At 48.4% G+C, this 13616-nt stretch overlaps 1 protein-coding gene across 1 annotated transcript in view; it reads left to right on the top strand.

Moving 5' to 3' along the window:
• The first annotated feature begins 3278 nt into the window (after positions 1-3278).
• The window catches only part of LOC137545366 (radial spoke head 1 homolog), a 33654-nt gene continuing 23316 nt past the window's right edge, over positions 3279-13616 (top strand). Inside the window, exons 1-3 of the mRNA XM_068266520.1 lie at positions 3279-3464; positions 8130-8243; positions 12860-12965. Coding sequence (XP_068122621.1) covers positions 3411-3464; positions 8130-8243; positions 12860-12965 — 274 coding nt within the window. The 5' untranslated portion in view covers positions 3279-3410. The remainder of the gene's footprint in view (positions 3465-8129; positions 8244-12859; positions 12966-13616) is intronic.

The following is a 13616-nucleotide window of genomic DNA, read 5'->3' as shown; positions in this document are numbered from 1 at the left end:
TGTCATTAGGACCTCGCTGCACTGTCCTGAAACGTTTGCGATACACCTCTGCCGTGAGGTGGTATCGCGCAATGATGGCTTTCTTAATTGCCTCAAAGTCTGTTTCTTCCTCCTGGGGGAGACTCACAAACGCCTCCAGGGCCTTGCCTCTCAGCCCTGGTGTGAGGTATCTTGCCCACTGCTCACGGGGCACCCCATACTGCCGACAAGTCCTTTCAAACCCCTGTAGGAAAGTGTCTATGTCAGAGTCCTTGTCCATAGCGGGGAACTTATCCAGGGGGATTCTGTGGACTCGCTCACCTTCGCGTTCTGCGGGTCCAGCAGACCGGTTCTGCTGCTGAAGTTTAGCCAGCTCCAGCTGGTGTCGCTGTGCAACTTGTTCCCTCTCGGCCTGGTGTCTTTCCCTCTCGGCCTGGTGTCGCCGTTCCGCGTGTTCCTTCTCTGCCTGTCGGTGCAGTAGGATCAGCTTTAGGCGCAGTTCGGGCTCAGCCGAACCTAGTAGCTGTAGGTCGGCTTCCAGAGATGTCATCTCCAAGTTCGGTGGATCATCCAGGACATCGTCTCCACTCGCATTCTGTGGCAGGAGCGATTCCTCCTCTGTCGTGTCGTGAGCTGCATCCGCTGACGTTGAAGCACGGGCTTGCTCTGCCGCATCATGCTCCTCGAGCGCACGAACTAACTGCTCCTTAGTCTGGCCGCTCACCGTCTCGATGCCTTTGTGCTCACACAGGTTGAGTAGTATCTCCTTGTTTTGCCTTGCATAGCTGGATGCTTTCTGAGCCATCGTGTTGCAAAAAATAAAAGAAAAGAAAAAAAAAAGGGGGGGGGGGGAAGGGAAAGCAAAACACCAAGTGTGTATCTTTGAACAAAAAAAAACGTATATAGATTCTGCACTGAGTAGACTTCTGTAGGCTAGTTGCTTCTAGCAAGCTTCCAGCCTTTAGTACTCAGAATAGCGAGCTAAACTGCGTACTAATGTACTAAACGATGCCACCACTGCCAGCCAATTATGTCAGGAACCGGCCCGCGGCACGCCTGCGTATACGGTTCCCGACTGCGGGTTTGACCAGATTAAGCGGGGAACAGCCTTATTTAAGCTACAAACAAGGCTGGAACCCCTCAAACACTTCTCACTGCCACCACTAGCTGTTCGCTAGACACTTCCACTCTGCTGTCGAGTCCTCAGCGCGCACTCCGCGTTTTCGTATTTGGGTCAGCTTTGCGCTTAGGCCAAATACGGGAACGCCACGCACCCACACACACACACAGTTGCAATCTTACACTGTCGTGAAGCAAAGACCCACTAACAGTCGTTCCGAACGATACTGTTAGCCACTCTGCTGTCGCTACTCGCACTGGCGTTGTTCGTACGTTGGGTCAGCTGCGCGCTTAGGCCAACGTATGACAAACGCCCCCACACACAATGCAATTACAATTTCATACGGTAGTGTTGCTCAAGCGTACAATTAGGCATGAACTTATACACGGTTACACTTCAGTCTCTTCTAGGCTATGAGTGTTAGTTTAGTACGGCAGAAGTCAAACTTATTAAATAATAATTTAATATTTCAGAAAAAACATAAAACAGTGCAGAACTGAATATATACAAAAAGATTACAAAAAAACAAAGTAAAAATAGTTACAAGATAAAATGTACAAAGATAACACACAAAGCGATTTTGCTTACCAAAATAAACGGGAAATAAACGTACCAGCGTATCGATCTGGTGTTGTTGCGGGCGGTACGCACTTCTGGTCAGGAACCAGGTTAGTTCTAGCCGTGTGAGCTACCTCCAAGAACTACAAGTTGTGGCTATCCTAGCTGCGGTTTTATACTATGAAATACGCCTGGAGGCTGTAAGCCTGTGTGGACGGGGGGAAGCTAGATTTAATAACATCCTCAGACATAATTTGATTTCCCAGGTAAAAGTCTACTATACATCAAAGATTGTGAAGTTAGGCTTTCAACTCCAGGTGAAAACTTGATTAAGGCGTTTTCCTGTCTCCGTTCTCAGACATAAATGGGATTTCCAGAGATCCACATACATGAAAAGGGTACTATAGCACACACACAAAACAAAAGACTTCTTTCACTTCCAATCTCCCCAGGTTACAGGTGACAATTGATTAAGGCTTTCACATTGCAGCAGGATGTCCTGTGTGATAGGTGACTGGTCGTATTCACTGAAGACCTCTTTAGATGCAAATGTAGGTCTAGTGACCCACCCACACAAATACAGGAACAGTCAATGAATCTAGCCTGCATCTCTACACCTTTGACATACCACAGCAGATATAAAAATGGGAAAATGAAAATATATTAGTGCATTATCCTTAACAGCATCAGCACCCCAATATATCTCCACAGGCATCTCCTACACTCCCGAAATTTTCAGGGGAGGGAGGGGACCCCCAGATCTAGCTTTGTGTCAAATTGCAGCCCCTGAGCTCTGCTAGTTCCCGAGATAGGTTTGCTGCAATCAGTCTCGGGAACCAGTGGGGCTCGGGGGCTGCAATTCGGCACAGAGCTAGATCTGGGGGTCCCGTCCCTCCCCTGAAAATTTCGGGGGTGTACGTGGTGCGGAAGCGGAGATATTTATGACGTTTTACGTGGCTGCGTAATTTAATGGGGCGCAGGCTCCAACTGCGCATGCGGTGCTGCAAAACGTGCAGGGCTGTAATTGCTGACATTACACCGGCTGTGTGTGCACGTGCATGCACTCTGTGATGCTGCAGCAAGGACTGACCTAGAGCCCGTTTTTAAACGGGCTTAGGTCACCCAGTTAATAATATTTGTATAATTTGTATTCATGAATAATGTTATTATTAGTATTTGTCAGTTATTGTTCTGCTACAAGCATTGCTGGTGTCACTGCTAGCGCTTCCCCTGTGGTTTGTTCTCTGATTTTATTATTATCACCAGATCACAGTATATGGGCTGCTCGCTCTCCCTTCTGTCTGTATCTATCTATCTATCTATCTATCTATCTATCTATCTATCTATCTATCTATCTATCTATCTATCTATCTATCTATCTAATCTATCTGTCTGTCTGTCTGTCTGTCTGTCTATCTATCTATCTATCTATCTATCTATCTATCTATCTATCTATCTATCTATCTATCTATCTATCTATCTATCTAATCCATCCATCTATCTTTATCTATCTCTATCTCATATCCATCAGTCTCTCTCTCCCCTCTGCAGTCTGCACGCACGGGATCTCATCTCTCGCGCCGCACGCTGGATCAAGGCACTTCCGATGAGGAGCGGAAGCCGCACTCTCCATGGAGACGCGTGGCGGGTGGGCGTGCCGGTCTCCATGGATACGGGAAGCGTCTCCCAGGTGACGGCGATACACTGAGAGAAGTTCGTGCCGCTCTGCAGCCTCCCGTCACCGATCACCGCCATGTCCGACCTGGGATCCGAGGAGTTCGAGGAGGAGGCCGAGCCCGACCTGGGGGTGAGAGCAGTGCGGGGGCCACCTGTGTGCTGCTGGGCAAAGGGGGTGTCTAGGGAGACAGGAGGAGGAACAGGGGGTCTCCAGGGGGATACAGGAAGCCATAGAGTGTCTAGGGAGACAGGAAGCACTGGGGGTGTCTGAGGATGGAGGATTATGTAGGGCAGTTTCTGAGGGCAATAGTCTAGTTGAGGGACCCACAGCTGATTCAGTAGAGACCACTAAAGCCAGGTATCCGTACATCCAGGGGTGATGGGCTGATTTGATCAAGAGACAGATCTCTCTCTAATCAGATATGATCAGATAGAGATCTGTCAGCTGCCCGTACCCTGCACGCCGATTCCCGATTGATTTCATCCTGAAATCGATCTGGTATCGGCCTTGTGACACCGTATCTGCCGCCTCGTCAGTCCGACGCTGTCCCCCCTAATGTTCATTGTACCCCCCATGCCCGGTGCACTATACTTTACCTGTCCGTGTCCTCTCCGGGCTCCATCCATACACGCACACCACATGGTTGCCGGAGTAACGTGGGCACGTATGTGACATCACACACGTGTACGCAGGTAACCACGTGAGGCGCGTGTATGGACAGAGCCCGGAGCTAGCGGCAGACACGGGCAGGTAATGTATACAGCCTGGACACGGGGGCACAATTAACATTTGGAGGGAAGGCATTGGGGACTTCGTTGCTCGTCCCGATATTGCTCGACGTTATTGCCACGCACCTGACCATCTATGGTGGGTCTATATCTTTCAGCATTTCTAATGGATATGCTTAGCCCAAAATTGGTTGCATCATCAATCAGGCATGCACTTGGCGGACGATTTTCATTCAATTTGATCATAATTATGAAAATTGGATGGCCGATCAGCCAACAAGTCGCTTGATTTAGTTGAAAGAAATAGGGGGACCCAGCAGAGAACACTATCCATGCCACCAACTGAATAGCTTTAGTAAAGTTGCGGCGGTAGTAGCAGTAGCGGAACAGAGTGCCATCCCCAAGGCCTAGCAGCTGAATGTTGCAGACGAAAGTTCAATTTTAGCGTTTTTCCCACTGGGACTCCTATTTCTTTCAAATTAGTGGACATGACCCAATTGCCTCCATTAGGGAGCGGCCGTTGGTCTATGAGATTTCCCGCTGGGCCCCCTCTAGGCCAGTGCCGTTTCTGAGACTGGTTACAGGAAATGTCTGGGGGCACAGAGGGATGTCTGGGGTCTACAGGGGATGTCTTGGGCACAAAGGAATGTCCATGGCACCGCAGAATGTATGGAGTCTATAGGGAATATCTGGGGGCACAGCAGAATATCTGGAGGTTACAGGGAATGTCTGGGGGCACAAAGGAATGCCAGTGGCACCGCAGAATGTATGGTGTCTATAGGGGATATCTGGGGGCACAAAGGAATGTCTGGGGGCACATCAGAATGTCTTGAGAATACAGGGTATGTCTGGGGGCACAGAGGTACGTCTGGTGGCTACAGGGGGTGTCTGGAGGCACATAGGTATGTCTGGAGGCTACAGGGTATGTCTGGGGGCACAGCAATGCATGGGGTCTACAGTGGATGTTTAGGGCACAAAGGAGTGTCTGGAGGCTACAGAGGATGTCTGAGGGCACAGAGGTATATCTGGAGGCTACAGAGGATGTCTGAGGGCGGAGAACACTGTCTGGAGCCTACAGGGGATGTCTTGGGGCTACAGGGGCTGTATGGATGCACAGAGGTATGTCTGGAGGCTACAGGTTATGTCTGGGGGCACAGAGGTATGTCTGGAGGCTACAGGAGATGTCTGGGGGTGTAGAGGATTGCCTGGAGGCTACAGGGAATGTATTTGGGCAACAGGTAATGACCTCAATTCACTAAGCTTATCTCCTGTCTTCAATAATGTTTCTATAGTTATCACCATGGTGATGGGGCATGTAGTATTCAGGAAACATTTTACCTCAGGCAAACCTAAAGTTAACTCTTCTGTCTTTAGGTTAACTCTTCAATCCTTAAAATAACTCCAGAGTTAAAGGGAACCTTAACTGCCGTGGAAAAATGAATTCACTTACCTGGGGGCTTTCCCAAGCCTCCTGCAGCCGTCCTGTGCCCGCGCCGGTCCTTCGGTGCCCTCCGGTCTCCCTCCGCCACTAAGTTTCGTTTTCGGACGACTGCCAGTCGTCCTCGGGCCACTACCCACATTGTTCATCGTAAACTGCAGTAAAGCGCGTCCGCATGACGCCAAACGCGTCATCCGCATGACGCCAAACGCGTCATGCGCATGACGCCAAACGCGTCATGCGGACGCGCTTTACTCCAGTTTACGACGAACAATGCGGAAGTGGCCCGAGGACGACTGGCAGTCGTCCGAAAACGAAACTTAGCGGCGAAGGGGGACCGGAGGGCACCGAAGGACCGGCGCGGGCACAGGACGGCTGCAGGAGGCTTGGGAAAGCCCCCAGGTAAGTGAATTCATTTTTCCACGGCAGTTAAGGTTCCCTTTAAAGACAAGGGCCTCAATTCACTAAGATCATGCTGGAGATAATAAGGCAAGAGTAAACTTGCCACCACGCAGTGAGAGAGTTATCTTATCTCTTCATTCCTTACGTTTCCTCCTCTGTAGTTAAGTTACCTCCTCTGTAGTTAAGTTACCTCCTCTGTAGTTATTTTCACACACAGTTAATTAACAACCTGTCTTTAACTCTGGAGTTATTTTAAGAATTGAATAATTAAATTAAAGACAGAAGAGTTAACTTTAGGTTTGCCTGAGGTAAAATGTTTCCTGAATACTACATGCCTTATCACCATGGTGATAACTCTAGAAACATTATTGAAGACAGGAGATAAGCTTAGTGAATTGAGGTCATTACCTGTTGCCCAAATACATTCCCTGTAGCCTCCAGGCAATCCTCTACACCCCCAGACATCTCCTGTAGCCTCCAGACATACCTATGTGCCTTCAGACAACCTCTGTAGCCTTCAGACATACCTCTGTGCCCCCAGACATAACCTGTAGCCTCCAGGTGTAACTCTGTACCCCGAGACTTGTCTTTAACTCTGCAGTTATTTTAAGGATTGAAGAGTTAACCTAAAGACAGAAGAGTTAACTTTAGGTTTGCCTGAGGTAAAATGTTTCCTGAATACTACACACCTTATCACCATGGTAACAACTCTAGAAACCTTATTAAAGACAGGAGATAAGCTTAATGAATTGAGGCCAATGTCTGGGGACACAGAGGAATGTTTGGAGGCTACAGGACACAGAAAGGGGTTAATAATACCCCTGTTGTGTCTATGGAAAGAGGAAGTATAGGGGGTATCGGGGAAGACACGGGGAGCCTCTGGTAGAGTCTGATGGTGTCTAGCAGATACAGGAGGGGAGATGCTGGTTGGGGGCGGGGTTTATGGTGTATACCAGGCTGATAGTTAGAGTGCCTGGCATACACCATGAAATTTCCCATCAGATAGATGGGTCGATAGATAATTTCCCACACATCCAATCATTTTCATCATATTGGTAGTATTGTCTCGCACTCACTAAAGGATCAAACCCATAGTCTTTAAAGGACTTTCGAGGCCAACATATAAAAAAAAAAAATTAAGTACCTGCATCTCTTTAAAAGACACGGAGGACGCCATCTGCGCCCTCAGTGTCGTTCCGCCGGGTCCCCACCGCTCAATAGCCCCCCCGGCCGGTCACGACCCCAGGGCCCGGGTCGGGCTCTCCTGCCTCTGCCAATATGGCCGCCGGAGCTGGCCACGGCTGCGCAGTCCGCACAGCCGCGAGTGCGGCTGCGCAGCTCTAGGGCCAACCCCCCGATCCACGCTAAAGTAGTAGCCATATTGGCAGAGGCAGGAGAGCCCGACCCGGGCCCTGCAGTCGTGACCGGCCGGGGGGCTATTGAGCGGCGGGGACCCGGCGTAACTACACGGAGGGCGCGGATGGCGTCCTCCGTGTCTTTTAAAGAGATGCAAGTACTTAACTTTTTTTTTTATATGTTGGCCTCGTAAGTCCTTTAAGGGGAGTGCGACAGCTGAAAAGAGGGATGGTGCCCTCTATGCAGTATTCAACAAGGAAGAAAGCTGGTACACCCAAAATTAATCTTAATTGGTTCCATGTAAAAATATGGCCAACGTTTTGGAGCTGCGTAGGACCCCTTTATCAAGGCAATATTTGCTCTGAGGCAAAGATCTGTCTGCTGCTGTGCAAAAGATTCTGCATAGGAAGTTGGGAGTCTGGCTCCTCCAACACTCGCTGACAGGCATTGCTGCTGCTGATCCCAGACGGTTCACATCGCTGTCAGCGAGTGTTGGAGGAGCCATACTCCCAACTTCCTATGCAGAATCTTTTGCACAGCAGCAGACAGATCTTTGCCTCAGAGCAAATCTTGCCTTGATAAAGGGGTCCTACGCGGCTCCGAAACGTTGGCCATATTTTTACATGAAACCAATTAAGATTAATTTTGGATGTGCCAGCTTTCTTCCTTGTTAGAGCCAATAATTTTTCTGATCGATTTTCTGATCACTTCTATGCAAATCGATCAGAAAAACGATCGGAAATCAGATTGGACCTGTCAGAAATTATGTATTCGACTCATCAATCTGATGGGAAATTGCATGGTGTGTGCCAGGCTTTAGTAGGCTGAGAACTTTCAGGTTTCTGGAGTTACCTCTCTTTTGTCCCGCAGGAGTATGAGGGTGAGCGGAACGAGGCTGGAGAGAGACACGGGCAGGGGAAAGCACGACTGCCGAACAGTGACACCTATGAAGGGACGTACGAGAAAGGGAAGCGGCAAGGCCAGGTAACCGCATGCCCTCCTATCCCTTCACTGCACACTTCCTGCACACTGCATGGATTACCCCTCAGTACCCCTTCCCTGGTTATTTCCCTCCAGAGGGTTCCAAATACCGAGGTGTCTAACTGTTGTCTTTTTACTGACTTCAAATGTCCTTTAAAGAGAGTCTGAAGCGATTTAAAATACCTGTTTTTATTCAGCAGGCAGCTTCAGCATTACAATACAAACTGATTTGCCGCATTCATGTTGCAGAACGAGGTCTTAATCCCCCCGAAATCTCAGGGCCAAAATTCTGCTATGCTTCCGGGTAGAGGCAGAGCTGTGCGCAGTATCTCTGCCTCTACTTCAGTCAATCTCCGCCTCTCCCCGGTCCTCTCAGTCTTCTTTCACTAAGAGGGGCGGGGCAAGGCAGAGATCGGCGGAGATTGACTGCATTAGAGGCAGAGCTACAATGTGCAGCTCTGCCTCCCCCGGGCAGCAAAATCCACGACCTGGAAAGTCGTGGAATTTTGCCCTGGGCTTTCATGGAGATAAAGACCTCGTTCTGCTGCGGGGATGCTGCAAATCAGTTTGGTTTATAATGCTGAAGATGCCTGCTGAATAAAAACAGGTATTTTAAATCGCTTTAGTCTCTCTTTAAAACTAATTTTTTTACATAACAAAATAATTATTTAATGTGGTCCTATTCTAACTACTGTAATGGTTAAGGGCTCTGCTTCTGAAGCAGGCGACCAGGGTTTGAATCGTGGTTCTTCCTGTTCAGTAAGCCAGCACCTATTCAGTAAGGAGATCTTGGGCAAGACTCCATAACACTACTACTGCCTACTGAGCGTGCCCCCTAGTGGCTGCAGCTCTGGAGCTTTGAGTCCGCCAGGAGAAAAGCGCAATATACATGCTCTGTGTTTTGTACCTTGAACCTCCAGTCTTCAGGCACAGATTTCTCCTTCGGAACCTTTCACTGATGGGCAGTAACAAATGATGTGAAGAATTGGTAATTATTTCAGATTGGTGGGAAGATCCATAGGAGTATATAAAAGAATTGAGAAATTGTAAAAAAAAAAAAATGCTGCCAAATCAGTGCATGGCATGTGTAAACAAGTTACAGCTGCTCTGCTTGAACTTTTTGATTCTTCATTTAATCAATTATAATTGCACATTCAGTCAATAAGCCCCAAAAGCTGAGATATAAGTAACCGTCTCTAAATTGGAGTACGTGTCCCAGCGCCACCGCGTGAGTTGAGCGGTAGGTTCTGTTGCCATTAAAAAATTGTTAATTTACATTACTGATATTTTACTATGCACTTACCCAGAACCCAGTCTCACTTCAACTCCCTCCTTATGTCTAAAACAACCCCCCTTTCCCTTCCCCATTGTTAAAGAGAGTCTGAAGCAACTTTTAAAACAGCGTTTTACCTTATATTCTACACGGGCATGTTTGCCCCTGCTAAAACGCCGCTATCCCGCGGCAGAACGAGGGGTCTTTACCCCCCAAATCCCCTCCGTGGTGTCCAGGGATCGCTTCCTGTTGAGGCAGGGCTAATGGCTGTAGCTCTGCCTCTCAGCGCGTCTATCAGCGCGTGTCTCTGCCTCTCCCCGTCCCTCTCAGTCTTCCTTCACTGAGAGGGGCAGGGGAGAGGCGGAGATCCGCTGCTGATAGACGCGCATGGGGCAGAGCTACAGCCGAAAGCTCTGCCTCCATGAACAGGAAAATCTACGACCAAGTTGGTCGTGGATTTTGCAGGGGGGGATTTGGGGGGTAAAGACCCCTTGTTCTGCCACGGGATAGCAGAGGCAAACATGCCCGTGTAGCATATAAGGTAAAAAGCTGTTTTAAAAGTCGCTTCAGAGTCTCTTTAACATTAAAGAGGGACTCCAGTGAAAATAATGTAATAAAAAAGTGCTTCATTTTTACAATAATTATGTATAAATGGTTTAGTCAGTGTTTGCCCATTGCAAAATCTTTCCTCTCCCTGATTTACATTCTCACATTTATCACATGGTGAGATTTTTACTGCTGGTAGGTGATGTCACTGGAAGGAGATGCTGCTTGCTTTTTTGGCAGTTGGAAACAGCTGTTATTTCCCACAATGCAACAAGGCTCCCACAGTGTGATGTCAGAACTATGGTGCTGACATCACACTGTGGGAGGGGTTTCACCACAATATCAGCCATACAGCGCCCCCTGATGATCTGTTTGTGAAAAGGAATAGATTTCTCATGGGAAAGGGGGTATCAGCTACTGATTGGGGTGAAGTCCATTTCTTGGTTAAGGTTTCTTTTTAACTCGTCCTCCAAGTGCCTAAAACTAACCTCCCCCTCCTAATTCTTAACGCTAACCCTGGCGCCTAAATAGGCGTTAGTTGTAGCTGATTGGTTATAACCATTATTTCCTACACAGTAGCTGATCAGCTACTATCCGCATTGGGCGCCCAACTCACTGCTTTGGCACTCAATTACCGATAATTAACAGAGATGTCTGTTAGACACCTGCTGATCCTCACACCCAAATCACCTGATCTGCTAAACTGCCAACCCAGGTATCATTGTTGTGAGGATGGCACTCCTTGCCCCCCTCTGTCCCCTGTCCAACCCCCACTTCCTGTGCTTGCATGCTGGTGATGATGTCATCACACACAGCCACTGATGCAGCAGCATGGCACACCTGGCTGTCCCAGCACTTTCTCCCGACTCTTTACTCCAGCTGGTGGGCAGGACAGCTTGTCATGTTAGTGAAGTGGGCGGGCTGCGGTGTGTGATTTGGAGAGGAGAGTGGCAAGGGACACAGATCCCGGAGACACACCCACTTCCAGGGAGGAGCCAATAAGAGTATGTCAGGAATGAAAATTGGTTTGGCTAAACTCTTCATTGCTTTTTACGAAACTTTGTATGCATGATTCATTTGAAAAAATTCAGCTACAACCAGGTACACACATCTAATTTTGATGGGCCAGTTTTACCATCTCCATGTAGCATGAGAGCTTACCTACTGTTCACAGTATTCAAAATCTGTTGGCCCGCATACTACATGGAGGTGGTAAAATTGCTCAGCAATTGAGCAATCAATTGGGATGTGTGTACCAGACCTTAAGGCTGCTTACACACTAAGACGTTACAGGCGCACGTTAGTGCTGCCTGTAACGCTCCCCCAACGCACAGCAATGTAACACAAGTGGGCTGTTCACACAGCCCACGTTGCGTTACATGTAACGCTGCACGTTCTCCCAAAAGTGCAGCATGCTACGGCGTTACAGCGGCTTAAGCCGCGTTAGACTGTTTGCACATGCTCAGTCAGGTTGGGGAGGAGCGGAGAGCGGCCAGGCACATGGCTAATTAATATTCACTGCACGTTGTGACGTGCAGTGTTTACTTCCTGGTGCGGCCGCTCTGTGCGGCGATTGGCCGGCGGGACCACGTGATGCTGCATGCGTCCAAGAGTACGCATCACGGCATCACGGACGCCAGAGTGAGCTGCACAACGCGGCTCACTCTGACGTCCACATCGAAGAGCACCAGGCCTTGCATTAGGGGCAGGTTATGCGACCTTAACGTAGCACCTAACGCAACGTCTTGGTGTGTAACTAGCCTAAAGGACACCCGAGGCGTAAATAAAGGAAATGAACAATTGTATCTATCTTCCTTCTCCTAAAAATGACTTTTTAAAATATTCCACTGTTTTATTTTATGTTTAAAACTACTTTTTAAGTGTTAACTGTTTTATTGTTTTTGGTCAATAACACATTCATTGAAGTTTGCCAGAGCTAAAATCTATGAACTATTGTCCCTTTTTATCTCTTTCCTGCTCTCAGAAGCCATTTTCTGCTAGGAAAATGTTTTATAGTTGGAATTTCTTATCAGTGAGGGTCACACTGTAGTCACTTCCTGTCTGAGTCAGGACTGAGTCAGCCACTTACATACCTGATATTTAAAGTGAATGTTTACCGGTTTAAAAAAGAAAAAGTCAGATACTCACCTAAGGAGAGGGAAGGCTCCGTCCTAATGAGCCTTCCCTCTCCTCTTCCGGTGCCCGGTCCCGCGCAGGATCCCCCGTGGCAGTATTCGACCAGTTCGGTCAAATACCGCCACTTCCGCATGCCGAAGGGAGCTTTAGGAAGCCTTCGGGAGCACTCGGGATCCCGAGGACGCGGCCGCTCCATACTACTCATGGGCGAGCACCCTCTATGACGCACTTGCGCGTACGTAGTATGGAGCGGCCCGTCTTCGGAAGCCCGAGTGCTCCCGAAGACCTCCGAAGTCCATGCGGTGGTGGACGCGAACGGGGGAACCAGCGCAGCACCGAGGGCACCGGGAGAGGAGAGGGAAGGCTCATTAGGACCGAGCCTTCCCTCTCCTTAGCTGAGTATCTGACTTTTTATTTTTATTAGCGGTACCCATTGGCTTTAACTCTTTCAGGCAGAGAAAGAAAAAAAGGAACACGGCATAGTTATTAGTGTGCCTGGCACTGTACATACCCGTCTATCTCATTATGTCATGTGTCACTTCGGGTATCCTTTAATGCAGTGGCATATAGGTTTACTATTAGCGTAGCTGGAAAGGCATCACAGGCATTGAGGTGTAGATAGAGTACACGGATTGTACTAATAAGCATGATCTTGCTTTGGCAGGGGACGTACAGATTCAAGAACGGCGCCCGCTACATTGGGGAGTATTACCAGAACCGGAAGCACGGCGCGGGAACCTTCATGTATCCAGACGGCTCTAAGTATGAAGGTAACGGCCTCATCTCTCCATCTGACCTGATAACAGCTCTGTGATGCTAAAACTCAGCCAGTTCCCATAAGAGGAAGCGCTTCTTCATCAGTGGCATTGTGTATGTGTCATTCTGGTTTCACTTTACATAAGCAGTTACATAACAATCAAATAAAACTGCAGTGGTTGCAGTATTTAAATGAGGGGGGAGGGGTATCCCAAAACAACACTGGACTCATGTTGGTTAGGACAATATTGCCTTTTGGAAGCAGAAAGGATTTGCCAGTGTCATTTCCATGCCAGAAGCCTTAGGACCTGACTGTTTCCAGTATGCGCAGATTGGATGCAGAATGGATGCAGACTCCAATGAATGCCTCTGGACCTGTTTCCACTAAACGCAATGTTTCTGATGCCGATTTTCCCATAGGCATTCATTGGAGTCAGTTTTTCTGCATCCATTCTGCATCCGATCTGTGTGTAGTGGGAAACAGGCCCTAACCCATTATGCACCTTGTGTGGACAATCAGCTTCATGCCCCTGTAAGGGCCTTTTTCCACTGCACAGCTGAATCGCAAATCGCTAGTGATTTTTAAATCGCTCGGGTTTATCATAGAAATCATGAGAAGTATTTTCCACTATAGTGATTCGATTCGCAAATTGCAATCTCTTTCT

This window comes from Hyperolius riggenbachi, chromosome 2, assembly GCF_040937935.1.
Source record: "Hyperolius riggenbachi isolate aHypRig1 chromosome 2, aHypRig1.pri, whole genome shotgun sequence".
Classification (NCBI taxonomy): Eukaryota; Metazoa; Chordata; class Amphibia; order Anura; family Hyperoliidae; genus Hyperolius; species Hyperolius riggenbachi.
The sequence above is the reverse complement of the archived record's forward strand: the minus strand, read 5'-3'. Positions and strand labels throughout refer to the sequence as shown.